This window comes from Salvelinus alpinus, chromosome 25 (assembly GCF_045679555.1).
Source record: "Salvelinus alpinus chromosome 25, SLU_Salpinus.1, whole genome shotgun sequence".
Lineage (NCBI taxonomy): Eukaryota > Metazoa > Chordata > Actinopteri > Salmoniformes > Salmonidae > Salvelinus > Salvelinus alpinus.
In genome coordinates, this window is record NC_092110.1 from 28,622,256 (window position 1) to 28,646,569 (window position 24,314).

The window sequence follows — 24,314 nt, forward strand, 5'->3', positions numbered from 1 at the left end:
AGTTTACGTACACCTTAGCTAAATATATCTAAACTCAGTTTTTCACAATTCCTGATATTTAATCCTAGTAAAAATTCCCTGTCTTAGGTCAGTTAGGATCACCACTTTATTTTAAGAATGTGAAATGTCAGAATAATAGTAGAGAGAATGATTTATTTCAGCTTTTATTTCTTTCATCACATTCCCAGTGTGTCAGAAGTTTACATACACTCGATTAGTATTTGGTCGCATTGCCTTTAAATTGTTTAACTTGGGTCAAACGTTTCAGGCAGCCTTCTACAAACTTCCCACAATACGTTGGGTGAATTTTGTCCCATTCCTCCTGACAGAGCTGGTGTAACTGAGTCAGGTTTGTAGGCCTCCTTGTTCACACATGCTTTTTCAGTTCTGCCCACAAATTTTCTATAGGATTGAGGTCAGGGCTTTGTGATGGCCACTCCAATACCTTGACTTTGTTGTCCTTATCTTGAGATGTTGCTTCAATATATCCACATCATTTTCCTCCTCATGATGCCATCTATTTTGTGAAGTGCACCAGTCCCTCTTGCAGCAAAGGATCCCCACAACATGATGCTGCCACCCCCGTTCTTCACGGTTGGGATGGTGTTCTTCAGCTTGCAAGCCTCCCCCTTTTCCTTCAAACATAATGATGGTCATTATGACACAACAGTTCTATTTTTGTTTCACCAGACCAGAGGACATTTCTCCAAAAAGTACGATCTTTGTCCCCATGTGCAGTTGCAAACTGTAGTCTGGCTTTTTTATGTCGGTTTTTGAGCAGTGGCTTCTTCCTTGCTGAGCGGCCTTTCAGGTTATGTCGATATAGGACTCGTTTTACTGTGGATATAGATACTTTTGTACCTGTACTTTTGTACCTGTTTCCGCCAGCATCTTCACAAGATCCTGTGCTGTTGTTTTGGGATTGATTTGCACTTTTGACACCAAAGTACGTTCAACTCTAGGAGACAGAACGCGTCTCCTTCCTGAGCGGTATGATGGCTGCGTGGTCCCATGGTGTTTATACTTGCGTACTATTGTTTGTACAGATGAACATGGTACCTTCAGGCGTTTGGAAATTGCTCCCAAGAATGAACCAGACATATAGTCTAAAATTTTTTTTGCTGAGGTCTTCGCTGATTTCTTTTGATTTTCCCATAATTCCAAGAAAAGAGGCACTGAGTTTGAAGGTAGGCCTTGAAATACATCCACAGGTACACCTCCAATTGACTCAAATGATGTCGATTAGCCTATCAGAAGGTTCTAAAGCCATTACATAATTTTCTGGAATTTTCCAAGCTTTTTAAATGTAGTCAACTTTGTGTATGTAAACTTCTGACCCACTGGAATTGTGATACAGTGAATTATAAGTGAAATAATCTGTCTGTAAATAGTTAATGGATAAATTACTTGTGTCATGCACAAAGTAGATGTCCTAACCGACTTGCCAAAACTGTAGTTTGTTAACAAGAAATATGCGGAGTTTTAATGACTCCAACCTAAGTGTATGTCAACTTCCGACTTCAACTGTATTCACTGAGCTACTGTTAGCACTTCCTGATTAAACATCCCAGTTGGAAGGAGATTCAGTAAATAATGAATGATGAGACATTTGGGCAGAGGTGGTGCATTACATATTTATTTACAAATAGAAAATACCAAACAATTTAAAGAGGAAACAAAATACAAACCATTTAAAGAGGAAACAGAAAGTCATACATTGCAGAGGCTGTCATAGGATACACACTTGTCAGAAGGCACACGAGCACAAACTTACTTCTCATGCACACACACCCTCTTTCTCAACCACTAACTACACTGCCCAAGTGCTCCTCAGAACATAGACTATAAAGAGAAAAAAAAAGCACATTGAATATTACAGTAATCGTAAAACAGATTTTAATTCCACAATATTGTGTCCTACTGAATGTGACCCAGGTTACCTAACTGCGTTCAACAGCATTTCATTGTTGCATTTGGCAAGACAACAGCTTGGCTAAAGCAGTACCAGTCACACAGCCAGGCCACTACATTAACAATTTGTCCACATATCTATATATATTTACTCGTCATACAAACTCCTCTTTGGATGTGTACAGTAAAGTAAAACCCTTACCTGCTGTTCACAACAAAAACACTTTCTTAATAGCCAGAATATTCAACGGAACGTCCAAAGGAAACCATTTCATTATCCAAGTACACTATAAGAAATAAGGTTTGCCAAACAATGTAAAGTATATATTTTTTTACAGAACAGATAAAGTTGTGATAACAAATCAGAGGAATGAATACTGTTCACCACCCAAACACCTCTAAACTACAGCTCCAGCCATTGGCCATCTCCAGTAAATCCTTCAGCTTGTTCCTCTGCTTTGACTGTAAATACAGCCCCTCCCAGACTATTGGCTCAGCCTCGATGGGGGTGTGGCTCCATCAGTTGACCACAGTAAACTATTTCAGTGTAAAAAACAAAAATAGGAAAGATACAATGACACATTTATAACATAAATATAGCCCCTAGACTTCCCCTATCCCACTCATATATATCTATATGGCTGCCTTTAGACAGGCAGCCCAATTCAGATCTTGATCAGATCTTTTTCATTGGTTAAAAGACCAATTAGTGGGAAAAAAAAATCAGAATTTGGCATGCTGTCTAGACGCAGCCTACAATGGTCACCTACAGGTAAGTTCACTGCAGACATTCATGCACAGCTGTGCGTGACCACACTGAAGCAGAGAACTTTAAGGCGGATAGCGTGTGCATGTATACAGCCACCGAGAAGGCAAATGGCAAAGATATAAAACACAAACAAGTAACACTGACATATGATAACTGTGTTGGCTTCCTTTCCAAAATAAGTTGCTACTGTGTATATAGAGAACTAAACAGAGAGGGACTGACTCAGACAGCCCCATAATAAGGCTCTATGGTCCTCCAGAGAAATAGAAGACACCACACAAGGTTTGGGTGAAAGAGTCTGAGGCAGGGGGTGTGTATGTGTGGTGGTTGGGGCCAACAGGGGTATAGGTGTAGGCCTGAGCCTGCCTATAGGTACTGAAGTGGGGATCCATGGATCCTTAGGGGTAAGAAAGGGAGGATTGTAACAAGCATGTAGGGGGTATTATAGGTAATGGAGTGGGGGTCCATGTTGATCCTGTTATGAGGACACAGTGACGGGATTGAGGGAACCGTTCCTGCTGAAGAACTTGGTGAAGGCCTCTTCTAGCACAGTGGCCATCCTGCTTTGGTCCACCTGTAGGGACAATCTATCAATTAACATGTTGTGGAGCGGCAACACATATTGAAGATTCAACAGCTGTGGGAGATATTATGGATGCCATGCTTCAGAGATATACAGTGCCTTCAGAATGTATGCATACCCCTTGACTTATTCCAGTTTGTTGTTATAGCCTGAATTCAAAATGGATTAAAAATATATTTTTCTCACCCATCTACACACAATATCCCATAATGAAGTGAAAACATGGCTAGATATTTTTGCAAATTTATTGAAAATGAAATACAGAAATATGTAATTTACATAAAAGTATTCACACCCCTGAGTCATCACATGTTAGAATCAATCACCTTTGGCAGCGACTACAGCCTAAGAGCTTTCTACACCTGGATTGTGTTCAAGCTCTGTCAGGTTAGTTGTTGATCATTGCTAGACAATCTTTTTCAAATCTTGCCATAGATTTTCAAGCTGATTTAAGTCAAAACTGTAACTAGGCCATTCAGGAACATTCAACGTTGTCTTGGTTAGTAACTAGTGTCTATTTGGCCTTGTGTTTTAGGTACTTGTCCTGCTGAAGGTGAATTTAATCTCCCAGTGTCTGTTGAAAAGCAGGACTGAACCTATTTTTCCTCTAGGATATTGCCTGTTCTTAGCTCTATTTTGTTATTAAAAAGAAACTCCCTAGTCCTTGCCGATGACAAGCATGCCCATAACATGATGCAGCATGCTTGAAAATATGAAGAGTGGTACTCAGTGATGTGTTTGCCCCAAACATAACACTTTGTATTCAGAACAAAAAGTTAATTGCTTTGCCACATTTTTTGCAGTTCTACTTTAGTGCCTTATTGCAAACAGGATACATATTTTTTTAATGTTTTTCTTCCTTCTTTTCACTTTGTCATTTAGGTTAGTATTGTGGAGTAACTACACTGTTGTTGATCCATCCTCAGTCTTCTCCTACCACAGACATTAAAAGCTGTAACCGTTTAAAGTCACCACTGGCCTCATGGTGAAATCCCTGAGCGGTTTCCTTCCTCTCCGGCAACTATGTTAGGAAGGCCGCCTATATCCTTGTAGTGACTGGGTGTATTGACACACCACCCAAAGAATAATTAATAACTTCACCATGCTAAAAGGGATATTCAATGTCAGTGTTTTTTACCGATCTACCAATAGGTGCCCTTCTTTGTGAGGCATTGGAAAACCTCCCTGGTCTTTGTGGTTGCATCTGTGTTTGAAATTCATTGCTTGACTGAGGGACCTTACAGATACTTGTATGTGTGGGGCAGAGATGAGGTAGTCATTCAAAAATCATGTTAAACACTATTATTGCACACAGAGTGAGTCCATGCAAGTTATTAAGCACATTTTTACTCCTGAACTTATTTAGGCTTTCCATAACAAAAGGGGTTGAATACTTACTGACTCAAGACATTCAGCTTTTTATTTTAAAATTAATTTGTTAAAATAATCTAAAAAACATAATTCCACTTTGACATTATGGGGTATTGTGTGTAGGCCAGTGACACACAATCTCAATTTAATCCATTTTAAATTCAGGCTGTAAATGTGAGAAAAGTCAACGGATGTTTATACTTTCTGAAGGCACAAAGTAAGAGTGAGAGAATCTAAAAACAGACAGTCCTATCTGTAGTAGAGTGTAGAGCAGGAGCTGCTATCTGGCATTTGGGTGTGTGTGTTTATAGGGGTCAGTGAGAGCTGAAGTGGGTGCAGGGTGTGACCCTCTCAATGGACACTCACTGCCTCTCCTATGCCAGCTACAACAATTACACTCACAAACCCTGACACACACCTCTCTACCACAGAACCCCTACAAACACACACACTTGTTCCTCTCTCTCACACAAGTACACCCTTACCTCGCTGATGAAGCCCAGTTGTACCAGCTCAACAGCCAGTTCCTGTACATTCTCATCTGAAGCAGAACAGACAGCAGGGTCAGTGGAAACACACACACATTGTCTAGCAGTGAAGTTGCCCTTTAAGTGCAAAATTAAATGTGTTGGTAACACCAACATTAACCACAACAGAGTTACATTGGACTTTAGACAGAAACCGTAGTGCCTAGTCTCTTCCTGTTATAATCTTACCACCACTGATAGACGCATAATGTGTGTGCCTACTGCAGAAAGTGTCAGTGCCCAGCCCTCCCCAGAGAGCAGCTGCCAGCAGCATACACACATGCCTGCAATTCTCAACACGCAGGCCTGCAACACTAGACGCCTGCCGTGTGTGTGTCTGGACACACCCACCTGGCCATGCAAAGACTTGTGTTCCATGTATATCCCTGACTTAAACCTCTATTCCTTACAGGGTTCAATAATATCCTGTTTGTACTGTCTAGGGATCCCTGATATGGCCTTCCATGCATTCCCCCCACCCTCCCCATTCCATCTTATCTGCACGTTAGACTCTCCAGCTACTTTTCACACATACACGGCACACATGCATGTACGTCCACGCACACAGTCTGTTGGTGGCAGCTATGCATGCGATAGGAGCAGCCCCACTGGTGTGGGTTAGGCTGGGGTTACAGTACACTAGGGCAGGCCAGTGTCTGGAGTCATAAAGACAAAAACACACACTCAGACAGGCTTGGATGGTCAAAGTTGTGCCATTCCCAGACAATACACACACAGAGTCCGACATAAGAGCTGGGAGGGTAATAACTGTAAATCTCTCCAATTGTAAATTCTGACATTGTTTTAACGTAGGAATGGGCAACTTTGATGGGGGTGGGGCCCACAATAAATCTGAACATCATGAGGGGCAGCAGTTGCTCGCAGGTCTGGTACCCACATTCACCTTGTGTATTCTACTATTCTAATTCACAACAGCAAGTTGAGACTCCGAATGAGTGTACCCCCCCCAAAAAATATATACATATACAGTTCCAGTCAAAGGTTTGGACACACCTACTCATTCAAGGGTTTTTCTTTATTTTTACTATTTTCTACATTGTAGAATAATAGTGAAGACATCAAAACTATGAAATAACACATATGGAATCCTGTAGTAACCAAAAAAGTGTTATATATTTTATATTTGAGATTCTTCAAAGTAGTCACCCTTTGCCTTGATGACAGGTTTGCACACTCTTGGCATTCTCTCAACCAGCTTCATGAGGTAGTCACCTGGTATGCATTTGAATTAACAGGTGTGCCTTGTTAAAAGCTAATTTGTGGAATTCCTTTCCTTCTTAATGCATTTGAGCCAATCATTTGAGCCAATCAGTAAGGACAAGGTAGGGGTGGTATACAGACGAAGAACAGCTCAAATAAGCAAAGAGAAACGACAGTCCATCATTACTTTAAGACATGAAGGTCAGTCAATCCGGAAAACTTCAAGAACTTTGAAAGCTTCTTCGGGTGCAGTCGCAAAAAACATCAAGTGCTATGATGAAACTGGGACCCAGAGTTACCTCTGCTGCAGAGAATATGTTCATTGGAGTTACCAGCCCAAATAAATGCTTCAGAGTTCAAGTAACAAACACATCTCAACATCAACTGTTCAGAGGAGACTACGTGAATCAGGCCTTCATGGTCAAATTGCTGCAAAGAAACCACTACTAATGGACACCAATAAGAAGAAGAGACTTGCTTGGGCCAAGAAACACGAGCAATGGACATTAGACCGGTGGAAATTTGTCCTTTGGTCTGATGAGTCCACATTTTATGAGTCCACATTTGATGAGTCCAACCACCGTGTCTTTGTGAGACGCAGAGTAGGTGAACGGCATGAAGGAGGAGGGTTGACGGTGCTTTGCTGGTGACACTGTCAGTGATTTATTTAGAATTCAAGGCACACTTAACCAGCATGGCAACCACAGCATTCTGCAGCGATACGCCATCCCATCTGGTTTGCGCTTAGTGGAACTATCATTTGTTTTTCAACAGGACAATGACCCAACACACCTCCGGGCTGTGTAATGGCTATTTGACCAAGAAGGAGAGTGATGGAGTGCTGCATCATATGACCTGGCCTCCACAATCACCCGACCTCAACCCAATTGAGATGGTATGGGATAAGTTGGACCGCGGAGTGAAGGAAAAGCAGCCAACAAGTCCTCAGCATATGTGGAAACTCTTTCAAGACTGTTGGAAAAACATTCCCGGCGAAGCTGGTTGAGAGAATGCCAAGAGTGTGCAAAGCTGTCATCAAGGAAAAAGGTGGCTACTTTGAAAAATCTAAAATATATTTGTTAAACACTTTTTTGGTTACTACATGATTCCATGTGTTATTTCAGCATTTTGATGTCTTCACTATTATTCTACAATTTTAAAATAAAGAACAATCCTTGAATGAGTGTGTCCAAACTTTTGATTGCTATTGTACATATTTTAAATTTATCTCAGGGCTGCCATTTGCCCATCCCTGGTTTAAAGGAATGCTGTGTGGTTATGTTATCTTACCCAAAGATAACATATCCTCTATAAGATAACATATGGGTTATAACATAGTTTGATGGTGACTTGTGGTCTGTCTGGCCTGTTAGGAGAGGGACCATCCTGTAAGACTTAATCATATTGGCCCCCTTGGGAGCAGTATATGGGCTGTGGATTGTCAGGCTATTATTATAGAAGACCTAAGGGTCCAAGCGTTGTCTAATAAAGCACACTGGGTTGCCAATAGCATAGATCTCAGTGTGTGTGCAGTCTTCCTTTTCTTTTAGCTGTTCGTATACTTTGATCTCCAGCCCCTGCCTGCCCAGATCAATGTCTGTGTGTTTCTATCTCTTGTTCTTACTGGGTAACAAGTCACAGCTTAAGTGTCTGTTGAGTTTGTCCTCCAGCTTCAACAGTAGTGTCAGCTGTGGATGGAAAGGAGATGTAACGGTTACACATTCAGTGACTTGCCACTAGAACACACTCGTCTATGGTCATCTAACTTTTATTCACTGATCTAAAAAATAATTTGATTAACGCTACTTACATGATGTTTTGCACCCTCCTCCACTGGCTCAATATTACACTGCATCTGAACAACCTGCAGAAGGTGAGAAATGTTGATAGGAAGCCAACAAATAAAATGTATTACGTAGTATTACCATTATTAGTTCATTGAGTGGATTTGTATACTTTCCCAACTCCCCCCTCACCTTGCGTGTCTCTAGTTCAGCAGGTTCTGGGGTGGGGGATTTGACAGAAGGGGTGACAATGGGGGACTTAACAGGGGACTGCTGGGGCTGCTGGTGAGAGGGCAGGCCAAATGCTGTCAGGGGGTAGATGCCATTCCTGTTGGGTAGGGAGGGCAGCGGGGTTATTTTACATGTCATGATTAGACAGGTAAAGTACACATTTTATTTGTTTGTGACCAATCAGGGGGGGTCAAATCACAGACAGGCATTAATCTTACACACATTTAATTAAGGCCAAAGTGAAGACCCCGGGTTGTTTAAAACCGTGCAAATTCAAACTCCGGGAGCAAATCTTGAGTTTGCAGGTATTTTCATTCATTTTTCAAATAGAGATTCTAGCAATACTTCAACTAAAAGTAAGAGTGATGGAAGGGCTGGATACAAACACATTTGAGATACAGGCAAAGCAGAATAACAGTCCAAGTTAAATACTGCCACCATGTGGTTGTATAGTGCATTACAGGATCATTGTCTAGTACTGTAGTGGTAGAGTGAGTGCTGTGGGTTAACTACGCCCTCTAATGGTGAGCATGCTGAACATCTGTCCCGTCGTGGTCAATAGTTGATGGGAAGTTACTTACCGGACATCCTCCAGGAACTTATCCAGCTCCAAGGCAGGAAACTGAGACAGCCTGATGAGGAAAGAAACAGGATCAGCACAGGTTTCTGAAGAAAATACCCTGAGATCAAAAACCAACTGTGGCTTCCTTGAAGTATAAACTGTTGTCTCTTACTTGAGCTGCACACCCTCTTTTATCTCAGCAATGATGAGGTTGGGGTCCATGTTCTTAGTGATCTCCTCTAAGGCGTTCTCAGGGATCATATCTGAAAGAGGTATGGAAAAGATTAGGGGTACTCACGCTGGTGGTGACAATGCAGTGTGTGTATTTGTGAGCATGCGTGTGTCTTGTGTTTGAGACTCAAACTGGAGTGTGTGTGATAAGACTCACACTGGTGGCTGATGATGCAGAGTATGTGAGTGAGAGTGTGTGTGTACAATAAAACTCACGCTGGTGGCTGACTATGCAGTGTGCAGCTAGCAGCTTCAACAGGGGCACCTCAAACAGAGCCTGGTGGAACAGCAGCTCTCTGGCTGTAGGTCTCTTAAACAGGTCAGCCTCCAGACAAGTCTGGATAAACTCCTGCAAGGTACACACACATGGCATCACACACACACTTCCAGGTAAAATCTTATAATACATGCACGCAATGTATGTAGTTCTGCCCTTGAGCTGTTCTTATCTATTAATGTTCTGTATTATGTCATGTTTCATGTTTACGCACACAGACAAACACTCTCCTACCCTCTGCAGTAGGTCTTCCAGTGACTGTATGGCATTGTTGATGGCCTCCTGAGAGACGTAGGAAGATTCTCCATTCCCCTGGATCTCCAATACTGCCATCTACACAACACACAATGATATCACCACCACCCACCCAACACAAGTCGCAACACCGTCACATAAAAATGATGCGGAGTGATGACATCAAAAACTCTGGCACACAGAGAAATCGACATGGGAAATTGGTGATGTTAAGTCTCCCATCTCACCTCCAAGGCACACATCCCAAAGGAATAGATATCCACTGCAGTAGTGACATCTGCAACAGCTACAGGTGGGAGAATGTAAGATAGGAAACAATGGATTGAGTGACTCAATAGTCTATAATTTCCTGAGAATATATGCATTCCTTTTACCCTACAAATAACCAAACATATAACCTATCCATAAAATGTCCTTCTTTACCGCCATATTCCGGGGCGAAGAAATGCAGGTTTTTCTGCTCCTCTCTGCAGGTCTTTACATGGTTGTTGATGGTGTCTGGAGCCACTGAAGGAGAAAAACAGATATACTGGGTTAGACACAGTCTATAAATCTGTTATAACTATGTTATCTCTGGAAGATAGGGCTGGCCTGGACAGTGCTGCTAAGCCAGTTTATTACTGTGTACCAGTGGTTATGACTAGAGTCCTACCTGATCCTATCTTGATGAGTCCGTTGTGTTGGATGAAGATGGTGTCACAGGTCAGGTTCCCGTGGATGATGGGTGGCTCACAGGAGTGGAGGTAACTACAGAGCCACATCAGAAAGCAGAGAAGTAAAGCACTGTGTTTTTTTTGGCTTACCTCATAAACCAGGGTAGGTTCAGTAGCGCACTACACAGGAAAATATTTTGGAATGGAAATAAAAAATGTTGACAACATCGGGTATTAGTACCTCCCCATTTCACTCGGTTTTAAAAATTTCAGCCATGTTTCGTGCCTACTGAGCATGACCCTGGCTGCCCATTTGGATTGGATATGGGGTCCTGGTATTAGCGTTGCAGCTATGACAGAGTTGGTCTCTGTGAGAGAAAGACTGACCTGAGGGCTGAGAGGATCTGGGTGCACCATCTCTTCCACGCCTAAAGAACAAACAAACAAACAAACAACATACTTCCTGTTACATGTAGACTATTGAACGTCTTCTTATACGCTAAGCATCCTTTGATGTGCTACTGTGTTGTAGGTGACTTGGTGGGCAGGGTCAATTGTATTATGATATCTGCACCTTTTCATTCATAGTCTTGTGGTTCTTCTTGGTCTTCTTCAGAAACTGCTTCAGACTTCCCGAAGACATGTACTCAGTGATGAAAATAACCTGAGGTGTAGACAAAGGAAAAAATAAGTTAAGAAGAATCATTCAAATTATGTTGTTACATAAAATGTTGAAATGTTGTCATTTCACTCACTCCTCACTCGCATTCAGTCCTGATTATATCAACCAGGCCAAACAAGGAAGGTTTCTCCTCCCGTAGCAGACAGAACTTACCCTGGCGCGGTTGATGTCATTAATGTCAGCCCAGTACTTGTGGAACTTGACGATGTTGAGATGTTCCAGCTGAATCAGGTTGTCAAACACAGACTTCACCTTCTCCTGTTCACAGAGGTGGATAGACATGGTAAACATTTAAATAAACAGGGTCTGTAGTGGTGGGTTCAACTGTTTGTATCAGTGTGCAAGGCATATGAAATTAGATATTCGCTCAAGTACAAAGATAACAGTTCTACTAGACACGAGAGAGGAGGGGGGGGGAAACACCAAATGCTCTCTCTTCCTCCAGGCCAGATTGCATCATGAGATAGAAGCATCAAAGCGTGTGAGTGAAATGATGGAACAATGTAACAACATAAGTTAAGAAGAATCATTCAAAGTATTTTTTTCCCTTTGTCTACACCTCAAGTTATTTTCATCACTGAATACATGACCTCAGGAAGTCTGAAGCAGTTTCACCCCCCTGTAAACCACACATTGCATTGCATTCCATGTCTGAAATGTGGTGTATAAATAAAATTAGATTTTATTGTAAGGCCAGAGCTGCATGTATTCAGCTACTTAGAAAGGAAGCCTTGAGCTGTTTGAATTTGAGTTCAGATTAAATAATGAGTCAATAAAAGGACACTGGGGGTCTGATTTCAGACTGAGCATCCTGCTGGTGTCGCCGCCAGGCATACTGTACCTCCTGCAGCTTGAAGTTCTTCCTCTCTGAGAACATGACCTCGTTCCAGACCACCTCCACCCCTTCCTCCGTGTCCATGGCCAGGTAGGCAGCATCTATCCCTGGGACATTCCGCTGGTTCACCTGGGAGAGAGAACAGAGGCAGAGACATGGTTCAGTACCTTCACAAACACAGTTGCAAAACGTTCATTGACAGTCCAATGGTCTCCCGTCTCACCTCCTCTCTGCGTTTCTGCCAGCGGCCGCAGGGGCTCTCCTCCAGGATCTCCGACTCGTCTTCGCTCTCCTCCTCCTCATCCTCTGTGGGGGTGGTGGCGGGAGGCCCCGTTACAGGGGGACACACAGACGCAGGTCCCTGGCCACTTGGGGTCACCGTCTCTGCCTTGGCTTCCGGGACCTGGAGGGGTTTACCGTCTCCCTCTGACATCACAGCAATACAGATCTCTGAGAAGGACTATGCTACTCTTCTCCTCTGGGGGGTGTGAAGGCAGAACGCCTTTCTCGCTCTTCTCAAACTGTAGCAGTCGCGCCCCCTTCCACTCCCTCACACACCCTGGGAGCTATGAGGCACTATAGGCAAACGAGACACTTAATATCACACACACAACTTACATAGCAATCAATACCTTACCTGTTATATGAAATAAGACCTTCTCAACTTTTCTTTATGAACTACTAATCCAAATGGGTCAAGACTTGCTATGTCACTCAACAACAACTCTATGGTTACCAGTAAAGGCAGCAAAGAAAATATATATGCCAGAATTAAAATTGAAACGTGGCTTACTTGCTATGCAGTTGTTATAGTGGACTGTAATTAATGAGGCAGCCAAGTAAATTGTTTCGTTAGTTTGCTAACGTTAGTTAGCAAGCTAATTGGCTGTCGGGCACTCAAGTTAACTTTACACGCCTCTCTATCCCAAACCCAGGACACTAAGTTAGCTATAACTAACAGAAGCTAGCTAATTGATCAACTTTCACTAAAACGTAAAGTTATCCCCGGCCATGGGTCTCAACTACAAAATGCTACATAAACAGTTAACGTACATGCATTCAGAAAATATGTCTAGCACGAACTCCGATAAACAACAAACAAACAAGCTGAAAACACAACTTTAACTAACGTTAGCAAAGTTAGCTAGCTATCTAGTGAACTAGCAAAATAACTTAGGCAAGCAGTTCATTAGCTATTGTCAGCTAGCTAGCGTATTAACAAGTCAGCAATAGTCCCATTGTTACCCAGCAATTATATCAACACACACGGTTAGCTACTTACTTAGAAGAAAGCGACGACATGTATTTATTGTAAAACTCTCACAGTGCGTAATTTATCTAACTAATAACGTTAGAAGCTAGCTATCTATAAATGGCCAGGGGGAGGGACACCCATTCGCAGAATATCAGAACTACTTCCACCATTGTGCGCAATGCGCATGTAAAGCGCAGCTTTGATAACCTATACCTCAGTGCTCGAGAGGTAAACATTGCTCCCCTACCACTGATCTAGGATCAGATTACTCTACCTCCAACTCAACCCAATCCCATCCATTAGTTAGGGCATTTGTTGGATAAATAGCCCCTTATTTATCAGCGCTTAGTTATCAATGTTGTATTCGCATCATGATACAAAGTAACCATGTTTGTCTAGAAAAAAATCTTACAAGGATACAAAACGTAGCGACTGAACTTAACATGATTTTGAATTCGACTGTTGGCCTGTGTATAAATTGAAGTCGGAAGTTTACATACACCATAGCCAAATACATTTAAACTCAGTTTTCACAATTCCTGACATTTAATCCAAGTAAAAGTCCATGTCTTAGGTCAGTTAGGATCACCACTTTATTTTAAGAATGTGAAATGTCAGAATAATAGTAGAGAGAATGATTTATTTCAGTTTTTATTTCTTTCATCACATTCCCAGTGGGTCAGACGTTTACATACACTCAATTCGTATTTGGTAGCATTGCCTTTAAAATTGTTTAACTTTGGTCAAACGTTTCGGGTAGCCTTCCACAAGCTTCCCACAATAAGTTGGGTGACTTTTGGCCCATTCCTCCTGACAGTGCTGGTGTAACTGAGTCAGTTTTGTAGGCCTCCTTGCTTCGACACACTTTTTCAGTTCTGCCCACACATTTTCTACAGGATTGAGGTCAGGGCTTTGTGATGGCCACTCCAATACCTTGACTTTGTTGTCCTTAAGCCAGTTTGCCACAACTTTGGAAGAATGCTTGGGGTCATTGTCCCTTTGGAAGACCCATTTGCGACCAAGCTTTCACTTCCTGACTGATGTCTTGAGATGTTGCTTCAATATATCCACGTAGTTTTACTGTCTCATGATGCCATCTATTTTGTGAAGTGCACCAGTCCCTCCTGCAGCAAAGCACCCCCACAACATGATGCTGCCACCCCCGTGCTTCATGGTTGGGATGGTGTTCTTCGGCTTGCAAGCCTCCCCCTTTCTCCTCCAAACATAATGATGGTCATTATGGCCAAACAGTTATATTTTTGTTTCATCAGACCAGAGGACATTTCTCCAAAAAGTACGATCTTTGTCCCCATGTGCAGTTGCAAACCGTAGTCTGGCTTTTTTAATGTCAGTTTTTGAGCAGTGGCTTCTTCCTTGCTGAGCGGCCTTTCAGGTTATGTCGATATAGGACTCATTTTACTGTGGATATAGATACTTTCGTACCTGTTTCCTCCAGCATCTTCACAAGGTCTTTTGCTGTTGTTCTGGGATTGATTTGCACTTTTCGCACCAAAGTACGTTCATCTCTAGGAGATAGAACGCGTCTCCTTCCTGAGCGGTATGACGGCTGCGTGGTCCCATGGTGTTTATACTTGCGCACTATTGTTTGTACAGATGAACTTGGTACCTTCAGGCGTTTGGAAATTGCTCCCAAGGATGAACCAGACTTGTGGAGGTCTACAATTTTTTTCTGAGGTCTTCGCTGATTTCTTTTGATTTCCCCATGATGTCAAGCAACAAGGCACTGAGTTTGAAGGTAGGCCTTGAAATACATCCACAGGTACACCTCCAATTGACTAAAATTATGTCAATTAGCCTATCAGAAGCTTCTAAAGCCATGACATAATTTTCTGGAATTTTCCAAGCTGTTTAAAGGCACAGTCAACTTAGAGTATGTAAACTTCTGACCCACTGGAATTGTGATACAGTGAATTATAAGTGAAAAATCTGTCTGTTAACAATTGTTGGAAAAATTACTTGTGTCGTGCACAAAGTAGATATCCTAACCGACTTGCCAAAACTATAGTTTGTTAACAAGAAATTTGTGGAGTGGTTGAAAAACTAGTTTTAATGACTCCAACCTAAGTGTATGTAAACTTCCGACTTCAACTGTATGTATATAGGGCAGCAGCCTCTAAGGTGTAGGGTTGCGTAACCGGGTGGAAGCCGGCTAGTGAAGGCTATTTAACAGTCTAATGGCCTTAAGATAGAAGCTGTTTTTCAGTCTCTCGGTCCCAGCTTTGATGCACCTGTACTGACCTCGCCTTCTGGATGATAGCGGGGTGAACAGGCAGTGGCTCGGGTGGTTGATGTCCTTGATGATTTTTTTGGCCTTCCTGTGACATCGGGTGCTGAAGGTGTCCTGGAGGGCAGGTAGTTTGCCCCCGGGTGGTGCGTTGGGCAGACCCGACCACCCACTGGAGAGCCCTGCGGTTGCGGGCGGTGCAGTTGCCATACCAGGCGGTGATACAGCCTGACAGGATGCTCTCAATTGTGCACCTGTAAAAGTTTGTGAGGGTTTTAGGGACACGCCAAATTTCTACAGCCTCCTGAGGTTGAATATGTAACTACTATGACAAGGCGTTTTGGCTGATCCAAATGTGGTATCAGGTTGGGTGGAAAAGATTTTGGGTACTGTTAAATCGGTGAAGGTAAACTGAAGTGGACTTGTGATGTTTGTTTGTGTTTCTTCCGCCCAGAGGGAGTGGGCGCTCTGTGCCTTTCGAGTTTTGAATTAGAGTCTTTACCCGACAAAGTCATGTTAGGATATTTCAGTTATCTTGTTAGATCTTTAGTGCAAAATCCACTGCTGTGTTTCAGGTGCTACGTTTATGGTCATGTCGCAGCAGTGTTTAGGAGGGAGATTACAAGATGTGAGAAGTGTGCAGGAGGGCATGAGACAAAGGATTGTGTAGTTTCAGTGGTAAAAGTTGTGTGTCAACTGTAGGGGTGCCCATGTTGCTGGAGATCGGAAGTGCATGTGTGCTGAGGCAGGTGTTGTATGCCGAAGCAGTGAAGAAAGTAGAGGAAGATGGGTCAAGGGTGAGTTATGCTGAGAGGATCCCTCTGAGTAGTAGATTTGTGCCAGCACAGAGGGATAGGCCTATGAGTTATATATGCTTCAGTAAGGTTAGCTTCTTAGCGTTCATTCTGTAGCAATGGTTATCAACTGTACTGCAGAAATGGAAAGTAAATCACAGAAAATAGATGTTGTTTTGGCAGCAGCTGAGAAGTACTTGGGTGTACGAGATTGGATTTCAGAAGAGTTACTTTGTTGACTGGTGGTGTCCCGTCCTTCCAGGTCGTTGGCCTGGGGTAGGATCAGATTAAATTAGTGGAATAAGGTGGTGGGTTTATATGAGTGTAGGGTTAGTTGGTAGGGTAATTAAAAATATGTTTTATAAAAAAATTCCCGTTTCCCCTTTTCCCATGATGTATTACAACGTGTAATGGATTTATACTATAGTTCAGTTGGGGGCGGTAATGCAACATATTGGATGCCAACCGCCATTAAACCTCATCTAAGAAGAAGATCACAGCATCGAGTCACCGCACGACACAGAAAACGAACCAGACCCTAAAATACACGCCACTAAATACACACATGGAACTATAGGAACGAGTATATCGGTGAATACAGCAACATTAGACGCACCTGACCATTACCACAAGGTTACACATAGCCGTAGTTTATGCTAGGTTATGTATGCAGGGAGAATTGCAGATGCTGCGTGGAAGTGAAATCTTTTATGGAGGCTTGGAAGGACGCGGGGAGCGAAGAGCCGAAGTGGGGAAACTGGAGATTGCTACAACGTACTGGAAACAGTACCGCTTCTGCTGGCTACGAGTGACCCACGCGCACGGGACGGGGTGGAAACATGGCCGCGAATGGCAACAATTTAACATCTGGGATGGGAGAAATTATCCAACTGAACGTTGGTGGGACACGGTATTACATCGTTTAAATAGACCAATTCAGTCTAAAAGAACTGTCAATGTGCTCTCAGGGAGGGCAGGATACTATTAACATACTCGAACAGGCAGACAGACGGCTTGGTCGTTTCTTTTTAGGTTGATATGATGTCGCAGACGATAACATGGAATTCGGGCTGAGATAAAATGCACGAAAAGCACGCAACACATGCGCCCGCATTGTCAAGGCGTGTTTACATTGTTGCAAAACGTATCTTAGGATATGTCTGGACAATGTGTAGTAAATTGCCCGAATTATTGACGGTGTTCCAGTCACATATGTGTTAGCAGCAGCATATGAATTACCCAAGCATGATATCCCACATTAAACACTTTCCATAATGTATGTGTGTATTGATCTGTAACATGATTCCACCTTGGCTTGGACATAGGAATACAATATGTGGTGATATCCTACACCGGATGAATATGATAAAAAACGTGACAACCTATGAGAATTCATGAAAAATAGTATTGTAAAATACAATCCACTGTCATTGAGTCTCATTCATTTTGCATTGTCATGATATGTCTGAGTCGGTTTGATCTTAGGTATATCCTCTCCTTCCTCAGGTTCAGCACCTCTAGACAGACTCTCATGTGGATCCCAGACTCTTTCTTTTCAAGGTGGGTCAATCCACACATCTCTTTATCTCTGCTAAGATGTGATCTGGCTACAGCTCTGGAAAGGTGACCCAGTTCACTTCATGTTTATCTCCCAGCGAATCAATATTGATAATGTACAGGGTATCAAACAGCGTTAGGACTACAGGATTGCCCCACAGTTGAGATAAAGCCAGAGCGAAATTGAGATGAGCTTTTTATGGCTAACTAGAGCAAGATACCTAGGTGTCTGGCTAGACTGTAAACTCTCCTTCCAGACTCATATATAACATCTCCAATCCAAAATCAAATCTAGAATCGGCTTTCTATTTCGCAACAAAGCCTCCTTCACTCACGCCGCCAAACATACCCTAGTAAAACTGACGATCCTCGACTTCAGAGATGTCATCTACAAAATAGCCTCCAAACACTCTAAACTGGATGCAGTTTATCACAGTGCCATCCATTTTGTCACCAAAGCCCAATATACTACCCACCACTGCGACCTGTATGCTCTAGTCGGCTGGCCCTCGCTACATATTCGTCACCAGACCCACTGGCTCCAGGTCATCTATAAGTCCATGCTAGGTAAAGCTCCGCCTTACCTCAGTTCACTGGTCGCGATAACAACACCCACCCGTAGCACGTGCTCCAGCAGGTATATCTCACTGATCATCCCCAAAGCCAACACCTCATTTGGCCGCCTTTCCTTCCAGTTCTCTGCTGCCTGTGACTGGAACGAATTGCAAAAATCGCTGAAGTTGGAGACTTTTATTTCCCTCACCAACTTTAAACATCTGCTATCTGAGCAGCTAACCGATCGCTGCAGCTGTACATAGTCCATCTGTAAATAGCCCACCCAATTTACCTACCTCACCCCATACTGTTTTTATTTATTTATTTACTTTTCTGCTCTTTTGCACACCAGTATCTCTACTTGCACATGATCATCTGATGTTTTATCACTCCAGTGTTAATCTGCTAAATTGTAATGATTCGCTCCTATGGCCTATTTATTGCCTACCTCCTCATGCCTTTTGCACACAATGTATATAGACTCTTTTTTTTTCTTTTTTTTCCCCCTACTGTGTTATTGACTTGTTTATTGTTTACTCCATGTGTAACTGTGTTGTTGTCTGTTCACACTGCTATGCTTTATCTTGGCCAGGTCGCAGTTGTAAATGAGAACTTGTTCTCAACTAGCCTACCTGGTTAAATAAAGGTGAAATAAAACAAATAAAAAAAGAGGTTAAGTGTGTGTATGTGCCTGTGTGTGTTTCAGTTTGCTGAGTGGGAGAATATCATCTCTACTGGATGAAACTGGAGCTGTGAGTTCTGAGTCGTTCTATTACACAAACAAATATGTTCCAATGTTTTTTGGACAGGGGACTAAACATTCCACAGATGTACTCTCTTATGCTCTTTTATGCAGTGATATTACTGTACCAATGGTATTTATCTCCCCCCCCCCCTAAAAAAAACATGACTTCTAAATGTCCCTCTTGTCCTCTAGATATTTATTGACAGGGACCCAACAGCCTTTGCACCCATCTTGAATTTCCTTCGAACCAAAGAGTTAGACTTAAGGTAAGAATACCTGACCCTCCTTACATAAAAGGTCAATATGTGTATATAGTCTACATTATGGGGAAGCATATTGGGCCAGGTTAGGTCTTGACTGATGTTCTCTTCTCTTCGTAGGGGGGTAAACATTAACATTCTCCGCCATGAAGCTGAGTTTTATGGGATAACGCCATTAGGTATGGCCTCCATGCACTAAATTGAATAATTACTATGCTACTATCTGGTATTACTATGGTATTACATAGTTATTTATTTGCTATATTTCTCACTTAATGTCTTGAGCTAATCTAGGAAATAACACAAATAATAATCACTTTATAGTTTTCCCATGTCCATTTACCTATTAGCTATCAGATACAGTATACCTACCTATATAAAATATACAATATAAAACTACTTTCCTGACACGAAGTGCTGATTTGGTGGCATAATTATGTTTGGTTTCTGAATATCTGCCTCTTGTGTTGTGGTGGCTGTCTTCAGTGAGGAGGTTGCTGCTGTGTGAGGAAATAGAACGTTCGTCCTGTGGCAGTGTTCTATTCCATGGATACCTTCCCCCTCCAGGTACTGTATTCCCACAACTCCTCTTACCTAGAATTCTGGATCCTCTGGCACAGGTGAATTACAGGACATTGTACACTCTCTCTATTCCTCTGTTTGTTTACAAGGGAAATATAAGTGCTCTAGTGACGCTCTTGCTAGTGTTAGTTTTGTCTTTGTACTTTTGGTATTTTTGGCATTTATAAAATGTGTTAGTAATGTAGAATTTGATGTATTATTTCATGAGTTAGTTGGTTGATTGGTGGATTAAAGAATGTGCTTCTCCCACAGCTCTCCCAGCCCGTAACTCCAGCCCTACCCCTGCAGCCTCTGGCCTTGCCACTGAGGATCGGCCTGGTCCTAGCAGAGCAGAGGGGGGGTTCCCCCAAACCTGCCCCCTCCACCCCTCCCTTCCCGGACCCCCTGGAGCCGAGGGGCCACACAGACTGGGTAAGCAGGGGGGCAGTTAATGGTTAAAAAACAAGGGTGTGTGTAATGAGGCATGGAGCAGGGCTGGCGCTGGGCTGTTCTACTCCCCAGACACATTAGAACACTGTGTGCATGTTTAACGAGCAATCAGAATACTCAGTCCTACCATTGGTCAGGAGATGGGCTGTGTGTGTGTGTGCCAGGGTTTCCGTTAGCCTGTAAAAGCTGGCTTTTGTCCCCCAAAAAGTTTTTAGAAAAGCCGATGAATAAAATTGGCGCGAAATAATGCTTTTTAGCCTATTCACTGATGGAAATACATTTGACTAGTCACACTTATCGTTCTATAGGTCATTTGCATAATTGTATGAAATTAAATTGGCTTGTGTGCACAGTATATTTGTTATTTATCTTATCACACGTGTACAGCATACAAATGCAGAGCCTTTGAGTAGAACATCTGCAGCATCTTGTGGTGCTTTCAACAACTGGGGAAAAACGACGTCACTGATCTTCAGTTCGGAAAGTCAGAGCTCTAGAAAGAGGCCAGAGTTTCCGAGTTGGAATTAGTTTGGAAAGTCAGAGCTCTAGAAAGAGGCCAGAGTTTCCGAGTTGGAATTAGTTTGGAAAGTCAGAGCTCTAGAAAGAGGCCAGAGTTTCTGAGTTGGAATTAGTTTGGAAAGTCAGAGCTCTAGAAAGAGGCCAGAGTTTCCGAGTTGGAATTATTTTGGAAAGTCAGAGCTCTAGAAAGAGGCCAGAGTTTCCGAGTTGGAATTAGTTCGGAAAGTCAGAGCTCTAGAAAGAGGCCAGAGTTTCCGAGTTGGAATTAGTTCGGAAAGTCAGAGCTCTAGAAAGAGGCCAGAGTTTCCGAGTTGGAATTCGTTTGGAAAGTCAGAGCTCTAGAAAGAGGCCAGAGTTTCCGAGTTGGAATTAGTTTGGAAAGTCAGAGCTCTAGAAAGAGGCCAGAGTTTCCGAGTTGGAATTATTTTGGAAAGTCAGAGCTCTAGAAAGAGGCCAGAGTTTCCGAGTTGGAATTATTTTGGAAAGTCAGAGCTCTAGAAAGAGTTTCCGAGTTGGAATTAGTTTGGAAAGTCAGAGCTCTAGAAAGAGGCCAGAGTTTCCGAGTTGGAATTAGTTTGGAAAGTCAGAGTTCTAGAAAGAGGCCAGAGTTTCCGAGTTGGAATTATTTTGGAAAGTCAGAGCTCTAGAAAGAGGCCAGAGTTTCCGAGTTGAAATTAGTTCGGGAAAGATCTCCTCTTTCTAAATTTCAAACAAATATTTTCATCTCTGTCACATGAATCCGCTCGCATATGCAGTGCCCTTTTGACAACTGTGTTGTCCCGCTAATTGCATTATGGAACGAACATTCACGCGCAGCCTCCTGCCTTGTGTGCAGTGCTGCGCTTATAATGTGAATAAATAATAGTTTATCAACATTTTAAGCTAAAAGTTCTGATCTGTTGCATCAGACTCATTGCTTTTAAAAGTTATTTTTTGTTTCTGTAGCCTAGGCCTACTGTTTGTATGAATTTGGGATGTGTCTATAACTGTCCCAGAGGCTGTTTGGAACAGGCTATTTCTTTCTTAAAAAGCTGACCAATAGAATAGGTAGCCTAAACTTCTCTACTATAGTAGATTGACATAAGGTAGTGATTTTGCTACTTGTCTTGTTGGATGAGGAAAAGCATATGTAGACAGTTATTCTAACATGTTCAAAGTGCACATCAGAATTAGGTAAGGACCGCATATCATTTCATCCTAGACTTGCATGTTCTGTTAATATGAATTTACATATTCTAAATGTGATTTACATCATTCTTTGCACCGTGGGCGAACACCCTAAATTAGGTTACGCATCCAATGCGTATGGGTCTGGTCAATTTCTCAAATGTCCAGTAAATTAAAATGGTGCCTGCAAATGTCCGGTGCCACATTTTCCTAATGGAAACCTTGGTGGGGGTGTGTGTGTGTGTGTGTGTGTTAGAGCCACAGCCAGTTTAAGCTGGTCAGAAACCAGTAGTATGCACAGAGCTGAATTATTTTATGAATTATATTGATGACATAACATTTTGTTGACACCCTCACTCAAATACATTGTACATGGTCATGTACAGACTTTTAAAAAATCACATTGCATTTGTAAGCACTATTGCGCAATCATGGTAATGTACAGCGCATGTCTAGCTTAAAAAGTAGGGGAAAATGGTACCAGCACCGGCCTACCCAAACCAGGTAACTGACAAAATAAAGTGACACCATTCTTCCATGACAAAATTCCATCATTTGTTGAAGGTGGTGGAAAATGCTGTCTCAGGCGCCGTGACAGATGATTTACATCGTTTTCATGCTCATCAAACAATCAGTGACCGCTCGTGCGGGACATTGTCATTCTGTGGGGGCAAAGCCATGGTAGCCAAAATAATGGCCTGCCTAGCATTTCTACACTTGACTCTAAGCATGATGGGATGATATTTTCACCTGTGTGAAAGCACCTGCTTTCAATATACTTTGTACAATATACAATATACTTTGTACTAATGTACAGTTACAATGTACAGTTACCTATACATTGTACAGCACTGTGAGTGTCCAGGCAGTTAGTCAAGTACTATGGAAAGTACTGTTATGTTTCCAGGTGCTGTGGTGGATCCTAGGAAGGTGCTGATTGTAGCTGGACATCATAACTGGATCGTAGTGGCTTATGCACACTTTGTCATCTGCTACAGGTAACTCTGGCATTTGTAGTTGTATCCATCCACTCAGAGTTGATATAATTGATAGATAATGCTCATAAATCTTGAGTGTGTGTGTACTAACGTGTGTGTATTCTCCACTCCAGGATAAAGGAGTCGTCAGGGTGGCAGCAGGTGTTTTCTAGCCCCTATCTGGACTGGTCCATTGAGAGAATCGCTCTCAACGCCAAGGTACTGTTATACTGCTATAATCACAATGGATTGTCCTGAAAGTTGCGTTATCTATCATATGTATTATTTTTAAGGTGGTAGGTGGTCCCCATGGCGATAAGGACAAGATGGTGGCAGCCGCCTCCGATAGCAACATCATCCTCTGGAGCATCCAGGACGGAGGGAGCGGCAACGAGATAGGTAGGGGGGGTGTGTTTGAGAGATTGTGAAAAAGAGACATGTTAGTGTGTGTGTGTTATTGACTCACTCTATCCCCTCTTCTCTCTCTCCCCCTCTCTCTCTGTCTCTGTTCTATCTCTCTCTCGCTCTCTAGGTGTGTTTAGTCTGGGTGTACCAGTAGATCATATGTTCTTCATTGGGAACCAGCTAGTGGCCACCAGTCACACGGGGAAGGTGGGGGTCTGGAACGCTGTCACACAGCATTGGCAGGTAGTAATACATAGGGTGTGTGTGGCTGTGTGTCATTGAAAGTGGGTATGTATGTGTTTGACAGTGTGTGTATGAGAAAGGGAGAGAGTTTAACCCTTTCTTTTCTCTCCATCAGGTGCAAGATGTAGTTCCCATCACCAGCTGTGACACAGCTGGCTCCTTCCTGCTTCTGGGCTGCAACAACGGCTCCATCTACTATATAGGTACACACACACACACACACACACACACACACACACACACACACACACACACACAGTTAATTCAGGAAGTGGAATTGGACTTTTCGTTTACTTCCTGAATTGAAATGGAATTGACCCCAACCCTTCTTGGTTTCATATGTGTTTCCTCTCTCACACTCACTCACTCACTCACACAGACATGCAGAAGTTTCCTTTGAGGATGAAGGATAATGATCTGTTGGTGACAGAACTGTACCACGACCCATCTAACGATGCTATAACTGCCCTGAGTGTCTACTTCACACCCAAGACCAGTGAGTACATACACAGACACACTCTCAAACACGCATGCGAACATGCATGCACACACACACACCAACGAAGACTGAAATATATTATTTGAGTTCAGCCTTTCTAAGCAATGATCTTTTGCGATGTATTCTCTCTCTCTCTCTATGCACAGTGTTGTAATAATGTGCAAATAGTTGAAGTACAAACAGGACATTT

General features: G+C 42.6%; 2 protein-coding genes across 2 annotated transcripts in view; one reads left to right on the forward strand and one right to left on the reverse strand.

Moving 5' to 3' along the window:
• Positions 1–1,876: 1,876 nt before the first annotated feature.
• Positions 1,877–13,314, reverse strand: LOC139553775 (nuclear receptor-binding protein-like). The gene is made up of 18 exons (XM_071366429.1): positions 13,175–13,314; positions 12,116–12,468; positions 11,899–12,021; positions 11,211–11,315; positions 10,950–11,039; positions 10,763–10,803; positions 10,375–10,469; positions 10,146–10,229; positions 9,950–10,008; positions 9,702–9,800; positions 9,407–9,539; positions 9,132–9,222; positions 8,979–9,029; positions 8,359–8,494; positions 8,193–8,246; positions 8,007–8,070; positions 5,120–5,175; positions 1,877–3,254 (listed from the first exon to the last, which is right to left on the reverse strand). Exons 2-18 carry the CDS (start codon positions 12,323–12,325, stop codon positions 3,159–3,161), a joined length of 1,587 nt encoding a protein of 528 aa, XP_071222530.1. The 5' UTR covers positions 12,326–12,468; positions 13,175–13,314; the 3' UTR covers positions 1,877–3,158.
• Positions 13,315–16,648: 3,334 nt separating this feature from the next.
• The window catches only part of LOC139553776 (BTB/POZ domain-containing protein KCTD3-like), a 31,119-nt gene continuing 23,453 nt past the window's right edge, over positions 16,649–24,314 (forward strand). The window contains exons 1-13 of the mRNA XM_071366430.1: positions 16,649–17,096; positions 17,693–17,746; positions 19,005–19,050; positions 19,236–19,309; positions 19,424–19,482; positions 19,790–19,870; positions 20,138–20,296; positions 22,908–22,998; positions 23,112–23,196; positions 23,271–23,376; positions 23,510–23,625; positions 23,741–23,828; positions 24,005–24,121. Coding sequence (XP_071222531.1) covers positions 17,026–17,096; positions 17,693–17,746; positions 19,005–19,050; positions 19,236–19,309; positions 19,424–19,482; positions 19,790–19,870; positions 20,138–20,296; positions 22,908–22,998; positions 23,112–23,196; positions 23,271–23,376; positions 23,510–23,625; positions 23,741–23,828; positions 24,005–24,121 — 1,147 coding nt within the window. The 5' untranslated portion in view covers positions 16,649–17,025. The remainder of the gene's footprint in view (positions 17,097–17,692; positions 17,747–19,004; positions 19,051–19,235; positions 19,310–19,423; positions 19,483–19,789; positions 19,871–20,137; positions 20,297–22,907; positions 22,999–23,111; positions 23,197–23,270; positions 23,377–23,509; positions 23,626–23,740; positions 23,829–24,004; positions 24,122–24,314) is intronic.